Raw genomic sequence first — 27,999 nt, forward strand, 5'->3', positions numbered from 1 at the left:
TTAAGATACCAAACTGAAAATCTGACTGGTGAAAAGGTATCGAGCCACTAGCATCAAAAGAAAGTAACCCCAGGTATCAGGAGGCTACGTAAAGATGCAGAACCAGCTGATCATTACACTTACACAGTCATTAAAAGCCGTATTTCACAGATACAGTGTTACTGCTCTACCACTTTGCAGAATACACTTCTCAGCACCAGTGAGATCTCAGTTTCAAATCTAGTAATTAGTGGCAGTTGAATGTACAGTATCTAATTACATGCCATCCCACAGTCATTCATCTCTCCTGACAAAGAACAGCTGGATCTGGCTTCACTTACAGAATTCTGAATTTATCACAATTGTGCTGGACACAAAAACTTGAGCTGTAGAGATAAGCTGTCTGAAGAAAAAAAAATCAAGCTGTTTCTGCTCTGCTGGCATGTACAGCTACCCTAGACATTACAGCTACACCAACTTTTGTGGTACAGTAAACCCTTTGGCCCAAGATCCCAAACAGGAAATGCTACCTTGCTTATTAAATTTAAATCCTGTCCTCATTTGGCTAAGCAGGTTTTAGGGTCTGGGAGGGGGGGAAGGAAAGGAAGACTGGAACTAAATCTCAAAAAAGTGAAATAAAAAAGCTTAAAGATTTAGTTTGTCTCAAAGTCACATTAAAATTGCCTATTTTAGTAGTATATTATTGTACATAGGAAAACAGGCTTGAATACTAATGAATTAGAAGGCCTATAGATGCACACGATACATTAAACTTCTCTATCATTTGAAGTCAAGCTATATACAATGAATTTGACTCCAGCTTCAACAAGAGGCCATAACCCATTTGTTTCATTTCCTTTTTTAAATGCCATCTGTAATAGTGATTTTTTTCTCCCCCTCTTTGAAACTCATCTCAAATTGTGCCAGTTTCTTCAACAGAATAAGGGATAAAGGGGCACGTAATAGCTTTGATTTTAAAGGAGGATATTAAGCATGTCTGGTTTGACTCTGAAGTGTTTACAACCACATCAGCTTTTGGCAAGTATCCTTTAGAATTTGGCATCCATTGAAGGAGGGCACAATAGCAGCAACTGTCTGAGTTACAAGAATAACGATAGAGCAAATGAGATGCTTCTTTTCTTTGGTCCCTGTCAGACCCTGGTGAACAGAGTTCATCCTACAGAATAGCTTGAGACTAATACCAGTTATGTTTTTGTTATACACAGGGGGCATCCATTACTTTTTCACACTGTGACCAGTTTAAGCCTCCCACAGCCATTTAACAGGACACTTCCATGGACTTGGGGCTTGATTGTTCAGCGTTGCTTGCTGAGTTTGGCGTCAGCTCGATGCGCGTGTCTGTGTGGGAGCGGTTCCTGGCACCGTCCCCGGTGTGGGATCGGCTCCTTGTTCCCTCCCCAGTGTGAGACCGGCTCCTCGTGCCTTCCCCAGTGTGAGACCGGCTCCTCTGTCCTTCCAGAGAGGTTACGCTGGAGCCGGAAGCTGTCCGGGACCTCATCAGCCTGGTCATGCTAGCAGAGGGAACTGGAAGAAGAGTCTTTTGTTAGTGCCTTGCTTCCTGGGCTTGGAAGGAAGCCCTCGCCTTCCCCTCCAGCTTTAACCACCTTGGAGAAGCGTTCAAGGTTGAATATATACTTTTCATGGTAGCTTTATGAGCAGAAGTACTACTACAGCTCCAGGCACCCCGTTAAGGAGCCCAAATTACTAAGGCAAAATTGGTGGCCAGAGCTGAAGGATTTAAGACAGAGCTTTATGGCATGGTGCTGTGGCTGCAACGATCCAGGGGAAAACTAAAAAGAGACCCAGAGCTCCTGTTACTTTCAGATGTTTAACCTTTGTGGCAGCCCAGGCTAGCAATGCATCTACACAGCAGCAGTTCAGAAGTACAAACAGCTACAGATCAAAGCAGTCTCTGAACTAAGGTGGTTTTACATGTGGTGTGCAGTACATGAATCATATCCTGTGATGCAACAAGGGGACACTATTACAAATATTCACGTTAAAAATATAAAGTAAAGCAGGTATTTGTGGGTATAGGCTTTCTACACTGCCCTCTACTCTTCAGTAACAAAATTTGGTCTGAAAACCAGACACCACAGGGCTTTTCCCCTCCCCCCCCCCTTGCAAACGCAATTCAACAGGGCAAAGATCACACATCTTTCTTATGGAAGGTGAACCATTCCATAAGACCAATACTTACTGTATCCCATTCCCTGAACAAAGTATTTGAAAGCTTCTGCAAGCTTGGCAGGCTGCAAAAGAAAGAGTATTGTTGTATGCAATGCTCAGCAAGTTAGATTACTAAATTATAGATGCCACAGATGCCCTGTCTTAGCAGGGACATCATAAATATTCTCTGGGTTCTACTGGATGTTTGAAAATTTCATTTACAAGATAGAATTCCACCACTCCCTTCCCAATTCTTCTCCCTCACACCATTAGTTTACCAAATGGACACATGCATTTATGAATAAGATTTCCAGAGAAGTGACTACATGTGGTCTAAGACTGGCCCAAACTTTGCTCACACAGTTACTGAGGCAGGTTAGCCCAAGTAAAACAACTGGCCTCACAAAATACATACAGCAGTTCATACAGGGTCAGTAATGGAGCAATTCCTAATCAGCAGAGAACAAATTCTGCTAGTCAGAGCTGATAGTTACGTTGATAGGGCAAAAAATCCTCCGCAGGAATACACAAGCACAACTGCCTGTGACTGACATTCTTGCAAAAAGGCACTCATTACTTTTCTCAGCTGCTGACACAGGGGCCAAATAAGGCCCCCCAACCTCAATTACTGCACATGCCAATACTGCCTATAATTTTTTTTGTCTAATTCTTTCTGATTCAGTGCAGAGAATGGACTCTGTGTAACAGAAGCGAGACACATACTGCTGTGTGGCTTTAAAAAAGCCTTTTCCCCATCCTGCTGTTAGAGCACACACTGCCTGTACAGGGACTTCTTAGCTGCATGTAATTACAAATCCAGTTTCCTCCTTGAGTTCATGAACACCACATTATCTCTCTTACAAATCTGTTTAGATGTTGGATCACATTCTAAAGCTGATTTACAGGTCAGCTCTTTCAGTAAGGCCACACTAGAGCATAGGTAAATTTTAACTTTCCTCGCCTGGTTTTATTAGCGGCCTTGGAATTTATGCCTAAATATATTTCAGAAACTCTAGTTCATCCTCAGCCAAGCCAAGTCAGTGTATGCAAGAGCACAGCGTTATTATTTCCTGCCTCCCACTTTCCTGATCTATACTATAAATAGTCCAAATAAAAATATGTTTTAACACACTAGTGCTCAAGCCTTAATCCATGTTAGTTTAGTAGACAGGCATAAAATAGTACCTCTGCATTCCCACCTCAGATCTTTACTTGGTTAAGACTTAATTAGTGGAAATAGTATACCCTCCCCATCTTAAATTTTGCGCTTCACTGGTCTTTAAAGGAAAAAGAAAGCTCAGATGACCAACTGACATCATCATTTGTGAAATCATAACCATCCTTCTTGGCTGACATTTGGGAACAGCAAGTACCCTACAGGAAAACATTCATTTGTTGCAGTCTGACATGCTGCAGAACAGGATTAGTAGGATTTTCATCAGCTAAATCCTACCTGGGAAACTTGAGGGAGCCCACCACAGTCAGCCATCTGAAATGAGACAAGAACAGCCAGTTAGCATAATGCCAGCGGAACTCATTTATGCTCAGGATATGTTGGCAAAAAAACCCATTTCCTTCTGTTGTGTGAGTAACACATGTAGATGAATGCATCAAAGTAAGCAGGTTAAACATTTACAAAAGCTACGATTGCACCCCAGGAAACCCCAAAATGTCTCAACCCCCAGGCAAAGCATTGGCTGGAGCTACAAATAAATGTTTTTTGTTAGGCAGTGGTTACCAGTTTCTTAGAAACTAGCCTATTAGTCCTGGTTAAAAGTTCAGCTCTGAATTACAATAATGTGACTCGGTGTTGACCTGAATGACAAACAGGGGAGAGAAAACAAACACCTAAACCCTCAGAGGCGAGAGGGAAAAACGATTTGCTGAGATTGCGGATGGCAAGCATCAGCCTGACTTGCCAAGGGAAGCACAGAAAGCCAAATTAGAAAAGCTATCTTGAGTGCATGCAATATTTTTGGAGCACTTCATTTTTCCTGCCACTCCACCCCTCAAAGTCAACCCAACAAAAACAGTCCTGTTCCAAGGAACACCACAAGCTGAAAACAGTTGAGTGTAAATTACAGGAAACCCCAAATCCTATCTAGGATTAGTTAGCAGCAAAACAGGCCTGTAGCAGGATCTAGCATCAGCCGTATCCCTGGACTGAGCAGAGGCTGGCCACTGACAGAGGACCTGAGATAGTGTCAGATTTTTCCTGAGGGTGAGTCTGTCATGTCCACGTGGTTGGTCAGCAGTAGGCTAACTCCTCAATGTTAGGAGGAAAAAGCATTTTTTTTTTTTTAAATTGTTGATTTTAAATATTCAGTGACCAGTTCAATGAGGAGAGATGCAGTAAAAGTTCCCAGCAGAAGCATGACCAAACTTGTTTCACCATTTGCATACTATTACACTCATTCCACTTCGCTTCATCAGGAATGAGCTGAAGATAGCACCCACACTCTGAATGCCAAGTATTAGCCAAAGCCTTTGCATGACATTTTGCTGTTTGGAAAAGCATTTTATCAACTTTGTGGAAACTAAGAGTAATTTCCAATGGTAAGATGACCTGGATTGTGCCCTCACAAAAGGCAGGATGACAAAACAACTGTATTCATCCAACACTGCTGTTGAGGGACAGACAAGCACAGCAACAGGAAGAGATGGTTTGCACTTCTACTCTGCTGATGGCTTTCTTCAAACCTTTCTAAACACCTCAAGATCAATTTTGCCAGCTCTAGCAAAATTCATTACGGGTATGTGAAATACTGAGCCTTTCAAGACTCCCCCGTCATGTTTTAAAATGGAGGAGCTGAGAAATTCCCTGCTGTTAACCTTGACAAAAAGCCCCCGGCCTCATTTAGTGGGATACGACTAAAATACCCTTACCCTGAAGGAAATGCCTTTCCACATCAGAACTGGATTCTCACTGTGTTATCCGTACTGCAGCACATCACTCTGGTTCTGCTTTTTTAGTTAATTCAGCTGATTTTAAATGATGGGATGTTTATTTAGAAAAAAAATAGCTTTTGTTATTACCTTCAGAAGCGTGGTCCTTGTTGGGTCCAGCTTTGAGTTGCATTCAACCTATATTAAAAGAATAGCAGCATAAGGCATTACACACAAGATTTAAATTATGACCTGCTAAAATAAAACAGATTAAATACCTTGTTTTTCAGCTTAATACAGACTAAACTGAGTCTCTTAGGCTTCTGTATAAAGGCTCAATGTATACACAGACATCTTTAAACCTGTAATAAAGGCTCTATGTATACACATATACATCTTTAAACTTGACCTGCTAGGTCAAGTCACATTTCTGACTGTATTCTTTCCCATGTACAAACCAACCCATTAGGTGGGAATTATTCTGGGATTCCAGTGGCAAGTCTTGTTTATCTTGTGATCTGGGGTCATCTGGTAGCGTCCCAAGTGGTGAGCAGCCCTATGGCCACAGGCCAGCAGTCTGGGCATGCCCACTGAGGCACAACATTTGAAGTCATCCAGTCATCTGGGGCGAGTTACAATGGTCAAAAAGAAGCTCTTCGCTTCCATAGTGACCCAGGGCATGGCTCCAACACCACAGAACAAGTTGAAATACCAGCAGCAGATCCCTCTCAAAAGGAAAATATTTGCGGTTCACTGGAACTGCTGTGGCGATTGTTCCTAGCGCAGGAACTATTAAATAATGCTGCACAGACAGAGGGGACAGACAGCGAGGTATTCATGGCAGCTCTCCCGCGGTCTGAAAGCGGAGAGCCAGCTGGGCTGGATCGATAGCCAGCAAGGTTGCTGCATGGGCACGAGCTCTGATGGTCTCACACAGCCCCTTGGAATGGGGGAGGACGGGGTGATATACCCACCACAGCATCCACCGCCGGGGAGCTGTCGCCAACCACCAGGAGAACGGGGCATCTGCAAGGAAGCACACAGAAGAGGTTTGATCTCTGATCAGTCCAGGTTTGCCCTAAGCTGCATTTTGTCGGTGGGAGGATGAGACAGCTAAGTGTTTGAAAATGGTTTTGTTTGTATTCCAGACCTTAAACACATCAGATCCATGGTATGAGCTGCAGATCTACTGACATGCCCCCATACCTTGCCTGAGATTCAATCAATCATAGAATCAGATTGGCTTGGGTTGGAAGGGACCTTTAAAGATCATCTAGTCCAACCCCCCTGCAGTGAGCAGGGACACCTTCCACTAGATCAGATTGCGCAGAGCCCTGTCCCGCCTCACCTTGAATGTTTCCAAGGATGGGGCTTCTACCACCTCTCTGGGCAACCTGTTCCACTGTTCTCCACCCTCATTGTAAAACACTTTTTCCTAGTATCTAATCTAGATCTCCCCACTTTTAGCTTAAAATCCCTTGTCCTGTTGCTACATGCCCTATTAAAAAGTTTGCCCCCATGATTCTCTTACACCCCCTTCAGGTACTGGAAGGCTGCAGTAAGATCTCCAGAGCCTTCTCTTCTCCAGGCTGAACAAGCCCAATTCTCTCACCCTCTCTTCATAGGAGAGGTGTTCCAACCCTCTGATCATTTCTGCAGCCCTCCTCTGGACCCGCTCCAGCAGCTCCATGTCTTTCTTGTACTGACAGCTCCAGAGCTGAAGAACATCTCCTATGCCCCATCCAGCAATCAGCCCTTCCCAGTGCTCCTATTCCTTGTTTTTGTAAGAAACCAGATGTGGTCATCAGCATAAAAATCTCACCCCCACCCCCCTTGCCCTTTGAGCTCCAACTTTTGGATCTGTCATCTGAATTCAACCAGACTGGCAGTAGAGACTCAGTGTCTCCTGTGTGTAAACACCAGCAGCTGAACAGAGAGGGACTTGACAACTGTTTCATTAATGGCTAATTATTACACTATTACATAATTAGCAACTGTTAATAGCTAAAAGCTATTAGAAGATTGGCAGATAGCCTTTCTCATACCTGCTGCATCTTCCTGGAAGTTTGTTTCTAAGCGATTTTGTTTATGTTCTCTTGGTTGCACAGGCACAGCTTAAGTGCATTCAGAGCTATAGCTTCCATCAATTAAGACATATTTCCAGGTGAAGCTAAGTACATCTACTTTTTAAGTAATTACTCTGTAAACCTAAATTTGCAGATACACTGTGACAAACTACTACTTAGCTTTCCATTTCAGCCAATATGACTCTGAAGTTTGAAGAGGGGAAGTCTTCCTAACGGTTGTCCCTGACCTGCAGAAATTTCTTATCTCTACACAAAGTTACAAGACCCTTTCCTAGCACATAAGCACATTCAGCTACAGCTCTGCAGTGCATATGCAGTGCACCCACTCACCCCACCTCTTAGCTCACATCATATACATGTGAACGGGCAGGATATAAAATACTTACTGAAGGGTGACAACATTTATTCCAGGAACAGGGCGCTCAATCTCTAGGTCTCGCCGACTAAAAAAAAGTGGAGAGGACAAAGGCTCTTGATACACTGAAAGTTTACAGATACTTCTATATTCTTCTAGTTTAAAGAAAGCACTGACACATATGTTAATTTAATCTGACATGTTGTAGCTTCCACAATTAATGAAGAACCACTCAGACTGAGGTATCAATGCCTTAGTTCTGTCCCAGCATATCATCTTTCTCCCCACAAATGCACAAGGCCCTTCTCCCATAAGCAAGCCACCTGAGATCCCTAAAGGCACTATCAAGCAGAACTTTACACTAGGGGAACACAAGTAACTCCACCACACAAGTAATGCTGACTCTAAGAGCTGGAGAGCCTCTTAAAACAGTCTGCAGTTAGAAATCAGGTAAATGTATTTACCTGTTGTAAGAGTTGACAAAGAGGTGAAGGTTGGTTTGATTCATATCATTAATAATATGCTGACGGTAAGTATGGATCAGGTCATGGTTGCTGTGAATCTCTTCCTACAGTGGAGACAGAGTCGTTCAGAATAGGGGCTATTTTCTGAAAGGATCTGAACACATGGCACAGCAGTCATGTATCAGACTCATATCTACACAACAGGAGTGCACCTTTATGGAAGGAAGAAGTTCTAGCACCCAGCGGTGTCACCCAGAATAAATACTAGTCTCAGGTTTTAAACCGAAAAATGTTGTTCTAAGTATGTTGTGGTGTCAAGACCTTACGATTGCAAAACATGTTGCAGTGCAAATGGTTACAGTCAGACAAGGGTGAGGTTTTAAAACAAAATAAGATTCAGGGTAAGAAGCTCAATGAAAGTTTCCAGGGTAAAGCAGATGTTGCAAGCTTACAAGGATATGTAATGTGGAACTCAATTTCACAACAGTAAATAACGAAGCTTTAAGGACTTCAAATCACTAACATTTTCAAACAGTTTGGTTCTAAAGTCTGTATAGATTAGTTCCTTGTTCTGATGGAATAGAGTTTTCCACTGTACTTACAATCAGTTTCAAGCACAGCAAAGTAGCCTGAAAAAACAGTATAGCACTTTCCAGGAGAGGAGGCTTGCACGGAAGAGCACCATTACCTTTCCCAGAGTTACAAACATCTTACACCACAAGTCTGTGGTGTAATTCTGCTCAGAACATGAGCATATACAATGCTTATACTCATGTTTGTGTGTTGGATATCTAAACAAAGAGCCGCTCATCCTAGAGTTGTCATGACTGAGATGCACTTGAGTCACCAGGACACAGCAAGCCCTACGGCAGCATATGACCTCCAAAATGCTGGGAACACTTGTATGAATCCTATCCCACAGTTTGTTGTTTAAGTGAAGCTTTCTCCTCTCCTCCCACCCCTAAGAGGTAAATACAGATGACTGAATACATCAGAGGAATCTTTTGAACATCCTTACCTTTCCAAAAAGATGTGAAATGACCATGTCTGGTAAAGCATTTGTCCAACCTGAAATCTGAACACAGATTATTTAAGTATTAGACACTAAAACAATCCTTGAACAACTTGAAGATTTAATTACCCATAAATAGATCGAGGGATGTTTCTCTGCTATCTTTATATGTACAATATCCTAGACTGATATTCTTTCCCTCCTGCTCCAACTATATGATCATTAGGCATTGTTCATATTTGAGTCACTCAGAGGATGTCTTTACTAATGCAGTTAGAAACAGAATGGCTGAGAGAGCTGGGTCTGTTCAGCTTGGAGAAGAAGAGGCTGAGGGGGGATCTTATCAATGCTTATCAATATCTAAAGGGTGGGTGTCAGGAAGATGGGGCCAGGCTCTTCTCAGTGGTGTACAGTGACAGGACTAGGGGCAATGGCCATAAACTAGAAAACAGAAGGTTCAACCTGAACCAGAGGAAATACTTCTTCACTGTGAGGGTGACAGAGCACTGGGACAGGCTGCCCAGAGAGGTGGTGGGGTCTCCTTCTCTGGAGACTTGCCAACGCCGTCTGGACTTGTTCCTGTGTGACTTACTCTAGGTGATCCTGCTCTGGCGGAGGGGTTGGACTAGAAGATCTCTAGAGGCCCCTTCCAACCCCTTCCTCTCTGTGAATCTGTGGAACACACTACTAGTAGCATAGGTATAGATGGAGTCACTCCCTGCAAGAGCACCAAGCAAACCAACCAGATGGGTGTCATTTAACCTCACTGCTCAGTGCTCCCTAACAACCCACACTAACAATATATTTGAGCTGGTACCTAAAAGTTCATGTGCTCTTGATTTGGAAGGACACAATGGTCTGGGGCACCTGCTGTACATCTAAGGTGAGCAATATTTTATACTTCCAGATCAAACTTAAAATAAACTGGTATACAAAGTTAATTTAAAAAAAATAGTAGTAACTCAGCCTTGGAAGAATGCTACATCCCAGCTCTGAAAGTTTCTCATAGTATATGGTTGTCATTACATTTAGTATCACCCTAGACTCTTACAATGGGTTGACTATGTATGTTTAAAAGATGACACACTAATACTCGTATTTCTCAGTGTTTATGAACAGCTGCCATGCACTTGAACATGACCCTGAATGATAAACTTTATCAGTTCCCCCTGAAAAAGTGTTTTAACAGGTTAAACCTGAGAGACATGTAACATTTATACTTATTTATATACTGGCTCCAGTTAGATTTTTGAAATTAGTTCTCAGCATCTGTTTTCCCACACTGCAATCTTCCTTACAACTACAAAAGGATACAGTTAACAGCAGCTTCTTTGTACCTAAACATTGTCACTTAAAAGTCTGGTTGTATGGACAGTCTGTCCACAGTTACTGTAGCTAATGCCCTTTGAGTCTTTTTTGGCATCTAAGGCTCAAGATTGATGACTGAAACCTAGAAGATGTGAACTAGAGCACAGAAAAATGTTCAGAACAACATTTTGGACTCTGCTGGTAAACAAAGCCATGGACAAGAATGAACTGAATGTTACACTATGTTGAGAGGAAGTTGTTTCCAAAACTACCCTGTTTCCAGGTTAAACTAGATTTTCCCCAGCAGTTACTAGCTCTTAAGAGCTTTCCGTACCCAGTAAATCCACTATAGCATGAGCATCTGTTTTCTCAAAGTACCTATTTTTATCATTAGCCCTACAAGCGGTACATTTGCAAACAGAAGAATAAGCCCCAAAGGAATTAGGCTGGGATATTTTGTATCTGCAGCCATGTCTTGACACACAAACTTGCCTAGTTCCTCATGCCTGACAGGCTTGCAGTATGATTTATTTTTTCTAACTTTTTTTTTTAAAAGTTTACCTTAGTTGCTGCCCAGTCCATCCAACCTTCAGCACAAGGGTTTACATTAATGAGAACTAATCCCTCCACCATGTCTGCATGGTTTAACTGCAAAAGAAAAAAGATTTAAGATTCCTTACATACCCTTTGCAAAATGACACTCAACATCAAATTTAATTTAGTGAATTATCTACTCGGGAGGAAGGCAGTGGGTCTAGTTTTATCTTGCACAAAACAAGCGTATGTATGCAAAAAAATTTTCATTACAGCCATTCAACTGAGCAGCTGGAGAACATTAAGATTTAACTACTTCTCCACCCTCAGTTTAAATAGAGAACTCCCATTAAAAAAACCTTCTGCAAATTAACTGGGTAGAGCCCAGGCCTTAAAATGGAAAGTCTAGGTCTTCTGGATTAGCTATCCTGTAGATTGCGGTATTTCACTTAAAAGCCTAACTGCTTACTTAAATGGGCATGGCAGAGCAGGAATTCTCTGCACACGCTACGGGAGTGACAATGCATCACGGAAAGCAGGTCCCAGGCTTTAGGGAAGCTCCCTGAAACTCACAGCAAATCTGGTTAAGATGTAGGCACCGGCTCCAGTTCCCATTCCGATAACGGTCTTCAGCCTGCACAGCGATAAAACGGAAGAGACAGATGAGTAAGACCACACCAAAAATAAACCAACCCGCATCAGCAGTCTTCCTCTTTCACATGCCAGCGTGTATCTACAGAAGGGTGGGTTGCAGCTTGGGCAAACTGTGGACCCTCAGCAATGCCACCAGCCCCCCAGCAAGGAGCTCGACATACCAGCTGGTTTGTTTTCGGCAGATTTGCAGGACACTGGTCCTCACGCACTGCAGTGAGGGCAGCAGCAATTCTCACTTATCTTTAAGTAAATATACTGAGCAACCCTAGCATTGTTCTGATCCTGGAAGGAAATGGTTATTTTCTGCCAGAAGAACTTGTACGATACAGTCCTGAAATCTCCAGCCTAAATAGAAAGCTCCCCTCTCCACAGGCTCCCCTTGCCCTCCCCAGTACAGCTATCCAACCGGGACACCGACTCCTCTCTAACAGGGGGCTGGCAGGGAAACCTCTCATGCTATCCAGCCACAGAGGTGATTAAGTTTAAACTGCATAACCAAACAGGGCAGAGACAAACCAAATATTTGCATTAACTGAAATTGGTTTTAAAGCATTGCCTTCAAGGACTTAGAAAATAAATACATGAAAGGGAAGACTAGACAAAACCACTCAGAAAAACAGGTTATAAAATGCTTTTAGGAAAATATCTGAGGATAGTTTTCATTCTCATTAGCAATAATAAATCAAGGCTTTGGAAGTACATTCCAGTTTAATTGATTTTCAAGTACTGACATAATATTAGTATTTTTTCAGTGCAAGAGCAGAATTAGCCACCCTGTGCCTTACATCAGGCGGTTCAAAACAACGCAACTCAAGAAGGTTCTGAGGTAAGCTGGTCCATAACAGCTGGTTAAAACAGTGTCTAAAATGGGATGCTGGTCTGTGACTAAAACCCCTGCCGTCAGACCAGCTTGTCCATTCTCCAAGGATGCCTAACCCTGGATGCCAGGTTTTTCTCTACTTGAGCTGAAAACCACTTGAAGGTACCTACCTGCACTCTTTAATGTGTACCAGGAGCACCAGCTCTGCAGAAAAGATACCTTCCTCAGCAACAGCTCCTGCTAAAGCTAAGCTTTAAGGATGGACACACATCTAAACCTGTTGTGGGTAGACAGAGGACTACTGCCACCAAGTCCTTCCACATCAGCAACCTGGCATCTGCCCTTGGTAAAAGAGGCTGAAGGAGTTGGGACTGACCCTCTAAGACACTCAAGCCACAGAAACAAAACAGTAAACATCTTCAGATGGGACTATGTGGGTTGTTTTCTGCTAACCACACAGGAAAACATGGGTTGTTACAGTGAGAACAACAGATTGACTGTGTCCTGCTCCTGTAAGGGCAACACACAAAATACTGGAGGAAGCCCCTAAATTAAGCACATGGGATGTCACTCAAAGTTGCTTCCTGTTTAAAAATAAACACACATTTCAAAAAAGGCCAAAAATTAACTTGTCAGAAACAGAGGCAAAAAATGATCCATCTATAACACAGGAATTTAAAAACAACCACAACCGTAACTCTAGCATACAGGATGCTCGATAGCCAGACCAAAGCTTGAGGAACACCACAGGCAAGTATCTGCTCTGCCCTGCTCTTTTGGTATGCCACATGGAGAGAAGAACGAGGAAAATTAAGCAAATAATTCTGCACTCACCCAAACTGTTTCAGGATTCCAGGCAGCATTTCAGCCAGCTGATCCATGGAGGGATACACGTACCTACAACAAATATGTGTTTGTGGAGTTACTACACCACTTGCAGTAGAGTAGGCTGGGATATTTAGAGACACAGTGGTCACTGTAGATTTAATACCAAATATGCTCATTACAAGATTCCTGACAGTATGATCTGAACTTAAATCAGGAGCTAGCACAAGTCAGTCATTTAGCCGAATTATGAGCATCATCTACATGGTACCTTATGTAAGTTACATGATGATAGATGCCTGGTCCAACTGAGAGCAAAACAGACCATAATGAATCTCTCCCAAGAAAAGTTAACATTTAAAACTTGTGAAAAAGTTTGAACATGAGAGGTCAGTTTCCAACCACAGTCACCACATTTGTACTTCTGGTCCACCACCAAAAGGTTTCCCCATATTGCACAACCACAGAATACAGCAATGAGATGTAGATCTTTGGCAAGTAATTTGCACATGTGTTTTTAAGGACACACAGATTAGCGTAGGATAAATGAGGATAGCTCTCTTAATATTTATGGACTAAACGAGGGCTTAGGAAAGTCTGTGAAACTGCTGAGGAAGTTCAGTAAAAGCAGCTGTCAGTTAATGCTCCTGGTCTTCCAGAAACTATTCTGAGGGAAAGAAATTCTGAGCAAAATCTCAACTGAGCTGCACATGGAAAAAACCCATCCGAAGTAGCTGGAGCACGTCTGTGCAGAAGGTATCCAAATCTCTGCTTCCCATCAGGACTACATCTACAGATTTTCTAGTTTAGTCTCCAAATTAAAACCAAACATTGCAAAACTACTTAAAGTTATTTCCTTAGATTTTCTTGTTGGGAAATTAAACCTTGTCATGACATAAGCTAGTGTCACCACAACAGCTATGACTTAACTTGAACATGCTGCTGTCCCAGCTGGAGGGCTGGGACAGATAATACAGCTTCTTGTGCCGTCGTCGTGATATTATTGAGCATTGGTCTTTACTAGCACAGATCATGATGGTTCCCCTGTGCAGCTGACAGCTCAGAAGTATTAGCGCTTGTTCAGGACATGAGGGTTAAACACACTCGTGTGTTAAGTGTGTTAAGCTTAATGCATGGGTGGGGTGGTGGTGAAGTAGCTTTTAGGCTGCTCTGGTAGATAACTGGGCCATTGCAGTTAACACTAGCTGAGAACCTGGCCCATCGTGACCTCCTCAGCATCAGACCAGCTTAATTTTTAAGAAGGGAAACAGACTGGCTAAAGCAATAAGGGTACATATAAGCTCCTTAATACCTAGTTCTTCCAGAATAACTATTCCTTGCCTTGTAACCTCCCCTCAGCATGTTGGCTGTTCCCTTCCTCAGCCAAGCTGATTCCTGTCCGAAAGGAATCTTAAGGCAAACCAGTCTCATTTGAAGTAAATGGGACAAGCATTTTGGTAAAGACAGTGCTCACTGCACACAAGGTTTCCAAGGGTTACAGCATCATACAGGGTACAGTTAGGGGTATGCACCTACCTATGATATTCTGTGGGGGCTTCACTGTTCTGTTACTGCTCAACAACTTGCATTTTCCAGGTAGGTTATCAAGTTTACTTATCAACCTCTGCCATTCCATAAAAACCATGGATTTCATTTAGTGGCTAATTTCTATCCTGTTTATAGGAACAATTTAGTTTTGTATTTGTATTCAGGACATTGTCAGTTTAAATATAGAATTACCTGATTTTCTAACAGATGCAGGTATCTGTCAGTGAACTGCTTTACAAGCAGTCTAGTTAGAGATAAACCACAAAATTACAACCCCAAAGTCTACTGTGACCTGCCCAAACACAAGAGAGCCCTCAGAGTTCCAGTACCTTAGAAACAGAGGTTCAGGATTTAAGTTCAAAAGCCAACCACTGTATCTGCTGCAAGCGCTTTTTAATTAAATTGCACATCAAGATGTTTTTTTCCAGAAAGTGGATAATTCTGAAAGCATGGGCCGTTTCCCTGACAACTCACCCCGTTTGGAAAGACGGTGCTCCATCCTGCTGACCAGGTGCATCCACATGACAGACTGCAAAGTGCTGGGTGATTTCTTGCATATCCTCAAAGTTGAAGAGAGGATTGAAGCAAGTTTTATCTTAAGAAGAAAAAGAAAATACAAAATAATTATGCTGAGTGGAAATAGTAAGTTTTCAGCTATTATAAAATCATTTATTAACCTGTCCTGCAAGTTAATGAGCTATGTCATAGCCTGAAAAAAGTGGCATTCCTTTATTTCTAAGAAGGAAAGGCCAGTAAAGCCCTGCTAACAAAGCAACCTGTACCAACCTGCTTTAATTCCTTGAACCAAAAACCCTGAACAGCTCCTTCCTCATGGCCAGCTGAGGTTTACACATGTTATTTTGGTACCTTTCAGAAGTATTTGTTTGGTGTATCAAAATCTCAAACAATTATTCTTTATGCAAAGTTAAAATACTAATAAACACAGCCAGGAGTATTCATCCCAGGTTTTAGCTTAGATGAAATTATTCTTTTACTTGTCCAGTCATTTTTCTTTGGATTCTGTCAAAACAGATGGAAAAAGTATCCAAGGCTGAGATCGTGACTTGTGCGTTTGCCCAAACATTACAAGATAAACATTACATTACATGATCGGCTGCTGCAGGCAGCTCAAGACAAAAGCATCCTTCTGGGATACTCAATGCTGTAGGCTCCCAGCTTTGAGGTGATCTGATATTTGACTTTTCAAGCAATATTAATGTGGGGAGAAGTTTAGCATATTTTCCTCCTGGAGTGGAAAACATGAATTTGAACACGATCTTGGAGATGCCTAGAAAAGAGTTCAATGTTCTCTGTGTGTTTCTGAATGTCCTCAAACTACAAAACAAAATTAAAATCATAGCAGAATATAAAACATTTTTAGCTAAAACCTGCGTTAGGACAATAGGCAAGTTTGGGAGAAGGTTCCTGCCCTTTCAAAGGGAGGGAAAGTTTATTCACCACAGACTAACTCTAGAAAGAAAAAAAGTCTTATTCGAAGATGGGATTCATATTAAGCTCTGCCCTGATCCACTAAAAATCCAAAATAAAAGTAAGGCAGTTCCCCCCAAAAATGGCAAGAAAATGGGTGGGTTTTTTTCTTATGAGTAATATCTGCCCCCTCAGAAACTGCCAGACTTTAAAGATCCGCAGGCGGTTTTGAATGTAATATCGATAACTGATTAAGAAATAGTAAGTTGTGTGAAGCAAATAGTACTGGAGAAAAGAACAAATTAGACCAGATCTCGATATTAGGTCATTATATTCTTGTATATGTCAGAAAAATGCCTTTCATCTTAAAGTTATTTTCTTAATACCGGCTAAGGACACAATGCCCACACTCATTTCACCATCCTGGTTTGACATGTAATTGACACAAACCCACAGCACCATGAAACTGGTTATCAGACAGGAACCCAAGACAAAGCATCAGCAGAGTTGCTTTCAGTCCTGCTGGCAATACATCCTCAGCCACCCCCCACAGATGTGTCTACAGCATTTACACACACTCACTACGAGCTACCAGAGACCTTTCACTCCTTTAAATTATCACTGCAAAGTAAATAACTGGAATATTTAAAAATCTGAGAATTAGACCTGCTGTAAGAGGAATTAGGTACCATTTAACAGGTTGCAATGGACATAAACAAGCAAGGATGTGGGAGAGGTTTCCTAACCATGGTCGCTTCCACACTTTTGATTTTCAGCAGTGTTCAGGAACCAGGCCATACCTGTGTTATTAAACTAAAAGTCTACTTACGGTTCAGCCCGATGTCATGGTAGGTGAGGATAGCTGGCCGGTTCCCTCTGGGAGTCCCACACATGGTGACATGGACTGAGCCATGCACAGTCTCCACATCTTGCTCCTGGCCAAGAATAAGAAGAATCCATTAGGGGCTTGTCGAAGTGCTCCCCAAACACCTGCTGCAGCAGACCCTGCCTGACCAAGGGCACAGGTTCTGCCCCATCCCAGGGTCTGCCCACAGCCCCAAGCCTCTCCGTAATGGTGGGGGTTCTCAGCTGTCATTTTACATGTGGCTGTCACCTACTCTAGACCACAGACAACTACAGAGGCACTTAAGATGCTAGCTCTAACCACAACCTGAGGGAATAGTTAAAGAGTTTGTAATGTCATTAAAAGAAAAATAACAAGCAGTTCATAGCAACACCTAAAATAACAGTTTACAACTATGAGTAGCAACATTTGCAGAAGTTGCCAAGATAAAATACTTCTGTTTTCTAGGAAAAGCACTTTAAATCAACAAGTAACTACCATTCCCCAAAGAAAGCAGTATTAAGTAGCCTGTACTGGCCATAAAGACTTATCACACTCTGAGGCCTTGTGGCTATAGCAGCCTTCCCCAGTAAACATGACCGCCACATGTGTTAGCTTTATGGCTTGCTATGTATAGACCTGAGCATAAACCCAACTGTCTGAAGTTTGCTAAAAAGCAGCATATCCACAACACTGCCGTAGTGATTATCAGAGAAACAATGTTAAGAAGCATACTGCTAGTATTTGACATAACAGGAGTTTTTATTATGTGATGATCTTAAAGCCAAGAACACCTTTATTATCAAATCTACGACCCCCTGAGTACCATCTTTTATTTATTGATGTCTATGTAATTTAGATGTGACTCTGGTTGTACTAACATCCACAACATACGGAACAGCTTTCTTGTTTCTTACTCTTGAACTTCAGATGGGTATAAGCAATTTCTTATTTTGCCAACATGTGTAAAAGGAATCACAGAACAGCAGTTGCGACACATATTTACAGTACCATTACACCCACATACAGTCAAGGCCGTATATAGTCAGTAGCCACTCTCAGCATTTCACCAGAATACTTTATGTACTGTACAGGACAGTCAACCATGTCATTCAGTACCACGTACTGCCTGTGGCTGCCGGGCTTGCTTGACTCGCTCTGTGCAGTCATACCCAGAAGCAAAGTCCAAGTTAAAGTCTATTAAAAATTATGCTGTAGAAATCAGGCAGATACAGCCTCTACAGAAACCTTTACATAGCAAAACCCAAAGCTCTTCAGATATCTGAGGTAGTAATTTGATTGAAATCTCAGATCCTTAATTTGTTACATGGGATACACCACACATTTTGCTGCAAATAAGGATGCTTGGCAACACCATCCTACATTCCACCCTTTTTCCTTACAATTACACATTTACATCAGTTCTAAGTCACAATTAGAGCAATGAACCAAGATCCACACACATGTACACTGGGTGAGCTGAGCATTGCTGCTATCTGAACTACGGTCCACTGAAACACTAGTGTTCTGCTTTTGTCTCCTTAGCGATTCGTTCCTCTGCATACTCACTGCATTATTTAGCAGGTACGCTGTATCTTCCACATCCAGCACCATCTTTAGGCAAAACAGGTAATAAATCCAGCAAGTCAGATGAAGGACAGTGGCTGGTTTCTACTTTGTCCAAGTAGGAAACTGGGTTATATAGACAAGCTGCTATCCTGCATAGGCTTATAATTCCCATAATGCCCAGCTAGAAAAACCAAAACAGACTTAATTCGTGAGGACGTCATTCTTAAATAGGATTTGAGTCAGGTTGGACCAGGGGAAGTACTCACTCCATAATGCTCAGACATCAAAGATGAACTAAGTCTCTGCCACAGTGTCAGACTTCAAACCTGAGAATCAGTACAGTCTTTCCTGCTGCTGTTTCCATGATTTTTTTTTTAAGTTTAGCTTCACTTCAGGTTTTCTCAAATGCTGCAACACCCCAAACTTATTCTTGATTAAATCAGAAGCAAGTCTTTTCCTAAAAGCCAGGACTAAAATTTCCAGTGAGAACACCAATTTTTCAGTCTTTTGTGTAAGTCAGAATGATTCCCCACAACAACAAAAAAAGAGAACTTTAAATGCTTGAAAGCTATTATTTTCCAAGTGGAAAAGCAACAGTAATGTATTCTTACATCAGTCATACTAATGTTACTGTACATTTCATTTTTGGAAGAAAATAGGGTATTGTAGTTAAATTATACAATACTCCAGAAGATATTTGCAGTAGCAATTACTAAGAAGAGCAATTAATATTTTCCACATTCCATCTTCCTTCTGTACATAGATAATTTTCAATACAAAGCATGAAAATCGATAGTTTGGCAACCTTAACACCAGTAATGATATTGAGCTATACTGTGTAACACACCTCCTTTTGAGTGTGGAATATAGAAAATATTTCCTCAGTTAAAGACTAATAGGCATCTCCCATAACCGCATTTTTCTTGATAGATCCTTCCAGTAGCAGCACCGAAAACTTAGGAGGTAGATTTTTTTAGGAGGGACCACATTTCAGGGATCCTCCTCCCTTGTGCATGAAAGAAAAATATGTCCATGATAGACAAATCCAGACCCATGAACCTGCATATCCCACTGACCGCCACAGCTAATTCTTCTGGAACTAGAAGCCCGAGTCCAGTTCAAACTCAGTGCCAACTAAAAATAGTTCAGAGACAACAGGCAACCATAGTCCTAATTACTGGCATAAATCACAGTCAGTTTAACAACTGGTTTAATTCCTCATTATCTTCACAGTAAAACTCACCTAATTCAAGAGGGTTGCGCTATTTCTCATTTGTGTGAATTTTTAATGGCAAATACCCAACAGGTTCTCCTAAAACCAATCAATTCAAACCAGTTTCTTTGGTGACATCAAACCAACAACTCCACATTTCTATTGATCCTATTAAAGATCAAGTGATTTGTCTACATGATGTAGGGATGGATGTTTTGAAAATGCAGAGCACTGAAAACAGATGGCAGCACATCCCAATCAACGTCAACATTATAGTAAGAGGCTCTTCACCAACTGATTTGTATTAAAACACTATCTTGGAAAAAAATCCAAGGTACAGTAATCCGATAGAAGGATAAAGATGAACACACCATCTGTTCACATCTCTCACTTCAGACGTGCAGTCTTATCTTAGTGCCCTAAAAACACACATGAAAATTCTTTTGATACATGCAATTTCAGAGAGGCTCTATTAATTTGAGGGAGCTCATCCATTCTAAAGCAGATTTTTGAGGGGGTTCAAGAGACTTTGACGTTTTGTCAGGAGTTTAGAACAGGGAGGCAATTTCTAACTTGATAACACAGGCGAGCTCATTTAGTCCTTCCCCTCTCTACCCCAGCTAAGGAGGACATGGACCGAGGAACATTTTGACAAACAGACAGTTGTTTTCTGAAATATGGGATATGCAACCAAAACAATTTAGGTATCTAAAAAGAAAAGTGATGCATGCACACTAAAACCACCGTATTTTGTATTTTAAGTCAAATACTGCATTCCATCAAGATTATTTTAAAGCTTTCAAATATACGTAATCCTCAGTTACCATCTCATGCTTTTATTTTAAAAATTATGCCTGTTAAATGCACCTCCTTTTCTTGCCTCAGACTGAGGGAAAAGCTTCAGTGCTTTCAAAGAGGATTTAAATCACATATTGCTAGGAGACAGTATATTTTAAGCTCATATTACTTAAGAAATGTAATATTCTACCTGCATATGCTATTTTCCATATTTTTTTCCAGTATCTCGAAGATGAAAAATGTGAGCTTTTAATGTGGTATTGCAATGTTGGGTTTCAAATCCCTTTTGTCCTGAAGTTATTTTACAGTAGGAGAAAAATGCTAAATAGCTACTGCAATACATCGTATGTTCTTCTAAAACCCCAATACCCACCATTCCAGTTATTTTTATCTTTTTTTTTTGTTGAGACTTCTATTTGAAGTTAACTGTGTTAAGAAGAAAGTTCCCCAGTTCAGGTTGTGAACTGGGTACGTTAATAAGTTTTTAGATGCAAATGCAAGTGATTTTTCTAAGGTGGAAGTCAGTAACAAAAACTTTGTTGCAGGAACTGAAACAGATTATTGGGACAGTTGCGCCCAGGGATTCTTCCTAGTCTGATTATCACTGGATCACACTGCTCTGCAAAAAGACAAAACCAGAACCACCACCATCCCTTTCCTTTAGAGGCTTAAAAGGATGAGGAAATCCAGCACACACACTGCAAAGCCTCAAACTGCACCCACTGATGCCAGTGGGAAACCCACCCCATTGTGCCATGAGGACCAACCCATTTGCCTCCCATTGCACGGTGGCTCTTTCAGTCTCTTCTGCATGCAGGAGGAGGAGGGAAAGGAGAAATGGTCCTTGCATGCTGGTGGACATGGATGGCCGTGAGCCATGAATCACAAGGGACAAACTCATCTCTGCCACCTACGGCTGCCACACAGCCTAGAAAGTTTGGTGTAGTTATTGAGAACACAGTCTCCTGATGGAGTGCTCACTTCTGAAGCACAGAGCTAAGAGAACTATATGCAGTGATGAGGTGCCAGGTCTCCACCCGCCCCGATGCCCCCAGGCCAGAGAACAGGCAAATACATCAAACTGGAAACACAATTAGATTGTTTGGCATTAGGCCAAAATAAAGCAGCACAGGGCACACTGCCCTGCACTGGTTTATCATTAATTGTGCTGGAACAGGTTTGGTCAGGAACACTCCCCTTCTTGGGAGGCAGGGGACCTTCATATACATTTTCAGGTAGGTGGCACAGACAGACATACAGTGCTGACTAGAGGTAGCTCAGAGCTGTCAGTTCTTCCATCTCTTGCCATTGCCATCCCCTAGTAACTCCATGAAAGCTTTCCTCCAGAGAACAACACCACACACCTTGCAGTGTGTGCTTCCAGAGCAGTGATACTGCACTATACAGTGGATTATTTCAATAATGCAAAGGTACATTTAACATAAGGCTGTCTAAAACAGCACATTAAATGGGAGTTTCTCAATCTGAAAAACTAGCTATCACTTATTCTTTGAACCTCTGCACCACACAGACAGTCACTACTTTTTCACTACTGGCAGAAACATAGTTATTAACCCAACACTGCATAACTCAACCTCAAAAGGACAGAGCAAGCTGCAAGTGAGATGGTGGACAGCCACATCCATACACGAGCACTACAAAGAGGTCCATCCTGACAAGTGCTGGTCACCTCATTCCCTGGCCAGGTCCATCCTCCTCACATCTGTGGCTCACAGGACAGGTTGCTCGTTAAGAGCACACGAGTTTCCATGTCAGTCCCAAGTGACCTGGGTCCTCCAGAGCCACACATGAATCATAGAATCATAGAATCACTAGGTTGGAAAAGACCTTAGAGATCATCCAGTCCAACCGTAAAACTTCTCTGATGAACTTCTCTGATGAACTAAATCAAGGCTCTCCCAACAACTCCAAACCACCCCTGTCAAATCACCCACAGAAGAACTTAAAGACACATGGGTAGGGTACTTGTGGTTTTAAAGGACCTCCTCTGCAGCAGCCATACTTAACAGATTGAGACTGTTCCACATTTTTCCTTTCTGACTAAAACACCCAAAGATTAAACTCAAAGACAGATCATTAAAACAGCAAGAACTGGCAGAACAGGGCTAAATAACAAGAACCACTGGTCTGGATTAGCGACAGTTAATCTAAAACATGAAAAAAAAAACCAAAAAGGCTTAGAGAATCTGATCTTGCAACTTAAAAAAAAAATCTATATATACACACATGGTTTACAAACCAAGCAAATTTATTCCAAGAATAGAAATGAAATATGGGTCACTTTTGGATTCTTAATCAAAATACAGCAGTACTCCTGTTAGCAAACTTAATCTGGGATTCAGATTTATTTAGAACAAGTGATCAATCTGGACCCAAACAGAAAGCTTCTCCCATGCTGTGCGCAGTCCTGCAGGAAGCTGCATAGTGACAACTAACTTAGATTTATCAAGACTTGAGGCAGTAGATTTCATCGTTAGAAAGGATGATTGAGAAGATTCAAGATTAATATAAAATACAGTTTGACTATAGAAGGAAAAGCCATTGCAAGATGATAAAGATGTTTGAGACAACTGTCTCCACTTCCAGGAAAATGACTGCTGAGTTTGTGATTCACTTTTAATCAATTTGCACAGCACTGAATAAAAATATAGACAGGTACAAATGAAGTGCAATGTGCCACAATGTACAGAAGACTTATTTCCCTCAAGGACCTCTGCCTGCACATTCAAGAGACTATAACAATTTAATAGCTTTCCTTATACCTGAACAACCTACCTCCCGCCCTCCCTGCATCCCACTGATAAAAGAGACCTGGTGAGCCTTTTGCCCACACGCTCTTTCCTGTCCTCAGCGGTGGGAATTCACTGCCCACTGTGGAGGCAGGTACAAGCTCGCTGGTCTCCCTCCCAGTTCAACCCAGTCTGACTCCAACAGCTGCACATTTCCTTAGTTTCAGCTTAAGAACCAGCAAGGACAAACTTCTCTGTCAGAAGCCCAAATGGCGATAAGATTATATACAAGAGGAGCTAAGAGAGTTACAAAATCACCTCTCAAAAGCATGACACAGAGGGAAAGTGGAAAGCCACCAGCTGACCTAGTGATAGGCTTTATGAAGTCTCACCTTCTGGCTGTAAATACAGAGACTGAAACTATCACCACTCATGTTAGGGGCAAAACTGATTGCTTAGTACCTTCCAGCACTCCACAGCCTTCAGGACTCTTTTGGAAACTTTCAATGGCATAACGGGATACCCCAAGAGGGACATTTCCTCTGAGGAAATGCACACACCCCACTAATGAAAGCAAATTAATTGGGGAAAGCATATGTCCATGTGGGAGGGGAACATTTGCTTTCACTGCCACTGCTGAAGAATCTTATTGTCTTTGCAGGAACAGAGCTGCTTGCAAGCCAGCCACCTCCTTTTGACGAAGCTTTCTCAGCTTCAGTCTGAAAAGACCTCCTGCAGTCCCCTTCACACTGCTGTCAGAGCTCATTCAGACCCCTCTCCCACAGTAACAGTATTTCTGGCAAGCAGTCATTTCTGATCACATTCAGCTGTTTTTTCAAACATCAATTCTGTTTCCCCTTTTACCAAAAAAAAAAAAAGAGAGAATAGCTTTACTTGCCTGAACATCGAAGTCTGGAAGGAGGCGAGTGATAGCCTGTGAAGAGATTTTAAAGCATTAATGCAAGTAACTTTTGCAGCTACAGAAATCTGCACTGGGACACGTTCTGCACTGATTCTGCAGCTGAGAAACCTGTCCCATCCCTGTCATCCAATGAAAGTTCTCTTACTGAACAGCAAAATTCACCCTTTTACTTGCTAATCTTCACAGATTACATGAAAGCAGTAAAATACTAGATTATAGACCAGCAAAATAAAGCACAAAAGCTGGTGCATCTTCAGTTAGTGTTAAATCACTGGACAAGTCAAAGCAGTACCACACTGAACTTTTCTCCGTTGCTTATTGTAGCCCTGGGACAGCCAACAGCACACCTCAGTCCTGCCTAGGATGGAAAGCCACTGCTTAAACACACACTGAACACTTGCTACCCAGATAAGCAGCCATTACTGGGATTTGGTTACATGGTATGAAAGGTGAGAAGGGTTTTCACAAGCCCTGGTTTTGGCTAAGGTATGTCTGGGAGGCTGGCTGGACACAGAGGTTTGATCCAACTTGTGACCAGCCATTGCTACTACTGACAAGCTTTCATCTGTTGAGCATCTCCACCAGAAAAGGAGTAAGGTGATACCCTCCCCATCTCCAATAGTCTAAACAGCTCATACTTCAAAGGAAGTAGACCCTTACAATCAGGTCCTTCTATTAAAAGACAAGGAAAAGTCAAGTTCAGATTTCTACTGGGGAGCTGAAAACGGAGGGAAGAGCAGACAAACTGACACCTCTTATGCAGCAGAACACAACAGTGAAGCCAAAGCTTGAAAAAAAGATGTAGAGATAAAAAGCTTAGGATCCTGGCAGGGAGGTCACACAGTCCCAGAAGCCCAGGTAAATTAAGGACAGAAGACACCATAGGCAATACAGCTTTTTTTACAAGAGAGCTGTCTTAGGCGATACCATCTCAGATGGTGGAACCCAAAGCACTGCAGGCCAATCCATAATTATGACAGGACTCTGGAGATGTGATCTTTAGGTAATCAGGCAAGGTCTTGTATATACAAACAGGTATCTAAAGAGCTGACTGAGCTTGTGGAACATTTTACACAGCCTTAGCTTTGGACAATCTGGGTTTTTTTAAATCTTATTATACTGTTGGTCTCACAACCTTTTTTTAACTGCAGCTCGTTTCATATGCTGGTGAAGGAGTAAGTCTGGTAACTGCAGCTCGTTTCACATGCTGGTGAAGGAGTAAGTCTGGTGGGCTCTGGAGTTGGAAGGAATGAGTAGAAATGGCATCTGCCTAGACAGCATATGAAATAAGGCTCCATCACTGCCTGGGAACAAAGAATCAGCTGTACAAGAAACCCAGGCACCCAGGATGCGACTGGTAAACTCAGTATGTGCTGAGTGTCCTTCAGGACAATCTTTTCCACTTTCTCAAAATACATTCAGTAACTTCCTTCACTTGATGTTAAGAAAGGTCACAGAGGAAATCAAATTCACTGCTGCTTTTCCCATGCAGACAAAACTTAGGGTAACACTGAATAAAAGCATATAGGGTTCATTGTCAAGGTTCCAACTTCTGATCTGTCTGCTACAGAAACCCAGGAAGTTAATCTGTGCTTTAAGATACTTCTGAACTTTGCAGCAAAGGCATTTCAGTACCCATAGGGCTTCTCCTTAGTATCTACTTTGCTACTACTGCACAATATTGGCATTAAAAAGGAATCTTAGTTTCTGAAAAGTTTGAGTGCTGCATTCACTGGTATCCAAACAAGCTCGGCTTTCATGCAATGTCCTTGGCAAAGGAGTGGTGTTTAAAGTTTCTCTGGCTGTTTCACTGCAGTCACAAGTGGAAACGATTTTGTGAAGTGTTTATGCAGAAGAGGTAAGAAATAAAAAAGAAAGAAGATAGAGCAATTAATAGTTCTAGCATTAAAAAACCCAACACATTTATATACATGGTTGTCAAGAATTACAATCATTGGGAATGAAAGAAAAACCTTAGTTTTGATTCAAGGAAAAAAAAAAACCTGAGACTCCTTCACATATTACAGTGAATTATTTGCCAGGAACATACCAAAGCACCATCGAACAGAGTCAAACAGCCACTGAACCCAGACACTAGGCAGAGTTGTACCTCTGCACTCAGAAGTGCCCAGAGGGAAGGTAAAGGCTCTCTCTGTGCCTCCTTGAAAGGTAATGGAGCAAAGGTAATGAAAAGCTAATGGAGCATAGGTTGTGTTTCTACACTGAGAAGTCTGTAGGTATAGATGGATCCATGAGATTGTCCAGTTGACACCATGCAGAACAGCTGAAGACAGAGCTGTCATTAATCAGGAAACAAAAAAATGTCATCACCAGGTTAGCCCTAGAGAATATTAAAACCAAAGGCTGAGAGAGCAAATAATTAAGGTTCAGTTTTACATTATTAAAAAACCACCCTCTTTCCACCTCCAATTTCTTTTGTTTCTTCTATGCAATGTTAGATTTAATCTAAGAACACGTGTGCAGTTCCAAGAGTAGCCTTGAAATAAAACTCTTAAGCATAAAAAAAATAAACTAATTACCTCCTCCTTCTCCACCAGAGGTTTTACCTCTGCAAGGTGAGCATCCTGGAACTCTGTTGACATGGTCAGTAGCTGATATCTGCAGAGATGAAAAAAAGATTTGTTCTCAGCTTGCATCAAAGATTAAATACAGGAAAAAATACTATCCTGCTCCACCCAACTCCCCCACCAATGACCCACTGTCTCCAGTTATAGTTTAAAAGACCTTTGCAAGAAGGTTATGAATCTCTTGGAAAATGCCTCCTAGTTTATTAGTATACACACTCCTGCACAATATGAGATTACAGAAATGTTAACGCTGCAAGATCAAACGAAAGTTTGGCAACTTTAAAATGGAGCATGCTAAAGGAAACTGGGCAGGGACCAGCACAGAGAGGCATGGACACCATCATTTCACTGGTGAAAGAGGGGATAGCCAAATCTGCACAACCACATTCTCCTGAGCTTATTTGAATACTTGTCTCTGAAGTGTTTTTCTTTTCTTTTTTTAAGTGCAGACTCCCTCTCCATCCTCCAGATCTTTAAGAAAACTGAACTGGACACTCATTAGCACCATTTTACTCAGACTGACATGCTCCATTATTTGGGGCAGAAACACCTTCTTTGATCTGAATAAACACTGCCAAGTGAAACTCGTACTTCCTTAAGTGGACACCAGCAAGGTATATACTGTAATGCTATTTCCAAAAGTACTAAAGGAACAAGATCCTGCCCTAGGAAAGGACCAGCATCACTATACCCAGCCCTCACCAGTGGGAAGCTCCACTGGGAACACAAATGCAGCCAAACCTGAAGGGCTGCAAAGCCAAGTAAATAGTTTTTTATATTTCATTTTTGTGGAGCCAGATGGAAGATGCCCAATGTACACTGCCCACAGAAACCTTCCAGCTAAGCGGCACCCCTAGAACAGTCACACTGCAGACCCCAGGTTCCTGTCCCCACTTCCAGTTTGGCCAGATACCCGTTTAATCTTAAAATTAAGCTGCGTCAACGAAATTTGTGTTATAAACAACCTTTATCAAGCATTTAACTTAAATGCTAAAGAAATCTTATGCCAAAGCACGTGCTGCAGCCCCCGAAGAGGTGACAGTCGAGGCCAAGGGAGCAGCAGGTTGTGCTGCTGGTGCAGTGTGCCTTCTGCATCTGGACCAAGGGGCATCTCAGTTCACCAACCATATCACTCCAAACAGGGAGTTAAAAAAACACCATGTTTTCATTCTCTTGACAGAGATAAGGTGTCAGAAACAAAGGGCTGTTCCCTGTGAAGCTCTGA

The 27,999-nt window shown here is 41.9% G+C and overlaps 1 protein-coding gene across 1 annotated transcript; it reads right to left on the minus strand.

Moving 5' to 3' along the window:
• Positions 1-565: 565 nt before the first annotated feature.
• NDRG1 (N-myc downstream regulated 1) lies at positions 566-26,809 on the minus strand. Its single transcript, XM_010153977.1, has 15 exons — positions 26,727-26,809; positions 24,163-24,198; positions 16,920-17,025; positions 15,137-15,257; positions 13,124-13,186; positions 11,389-11,449; positions 10,843-10,929; positions 8,980-9,036; positions 7,962-8,065; positions 7,529-7,585; positions 6,030-6,081; positions 5,206-5,253; positions 3,623-3,658; positions 2,201-2,252; positions 566-1,524 (listed from the first exon to the last, which is right to left on the minus strand). The coding sequence occupies exons 1-15, from the start codon at positions 26,787-26,789 to the stop codon at positions 1,259-1,261; spliced, it is 1,209 nt and encodes a 402-aa protein (XP_010152279.1). The 5' UTR covers positions 26,790-26,809; the 3' UTR covers positions 566-1,258.
• Positions 26,810-27,999: the final 1,190 nt, after the last annotated feature.

Source organism: Eurypyga helias, unplaced genomic scaffold (genome assembly GCF_000690775.1).
Source record: "Eurypyga helias isolate BGI_N326 unplaced genomic scaffold, ASM69077v1 scaffold14536, whole genome shotgun sequence".
NCBI lineage: Eukaryota > Metazoa > Chordata > Aves > Eurypygiformes > Eurypygidae > Eurypyga > Eurypyga helias.

What these genes read in the sequence shown, in the direction of transcription:
- NDRG1 (XM_010153977.1), bottom strand. Translation starts at nt 26,789, where the DNA reads ATGTCAACAGAGTTCCAGGATGCTCACCTTGCAGAGGTAAAACCTCTG. An exon ending in TGGACTGGGCAGCAACTAAG is followed by an intron (nt 9,037 to 10,842) that starts GTAAACTTTTAA and finishes ATCTGTGTTCAG; the next exon opens with ATTTCAGGTTGGACAAATGC. An exon ending in ATAAATGTTGTCACCCTTCA is followed by an intron (nt 6,082 to 7,528) that starts GTAAGTATTTTA and finishes GCTTCCTTGCAG; the next exon opens with ATGCCCCGTTCTCCTGGTGG.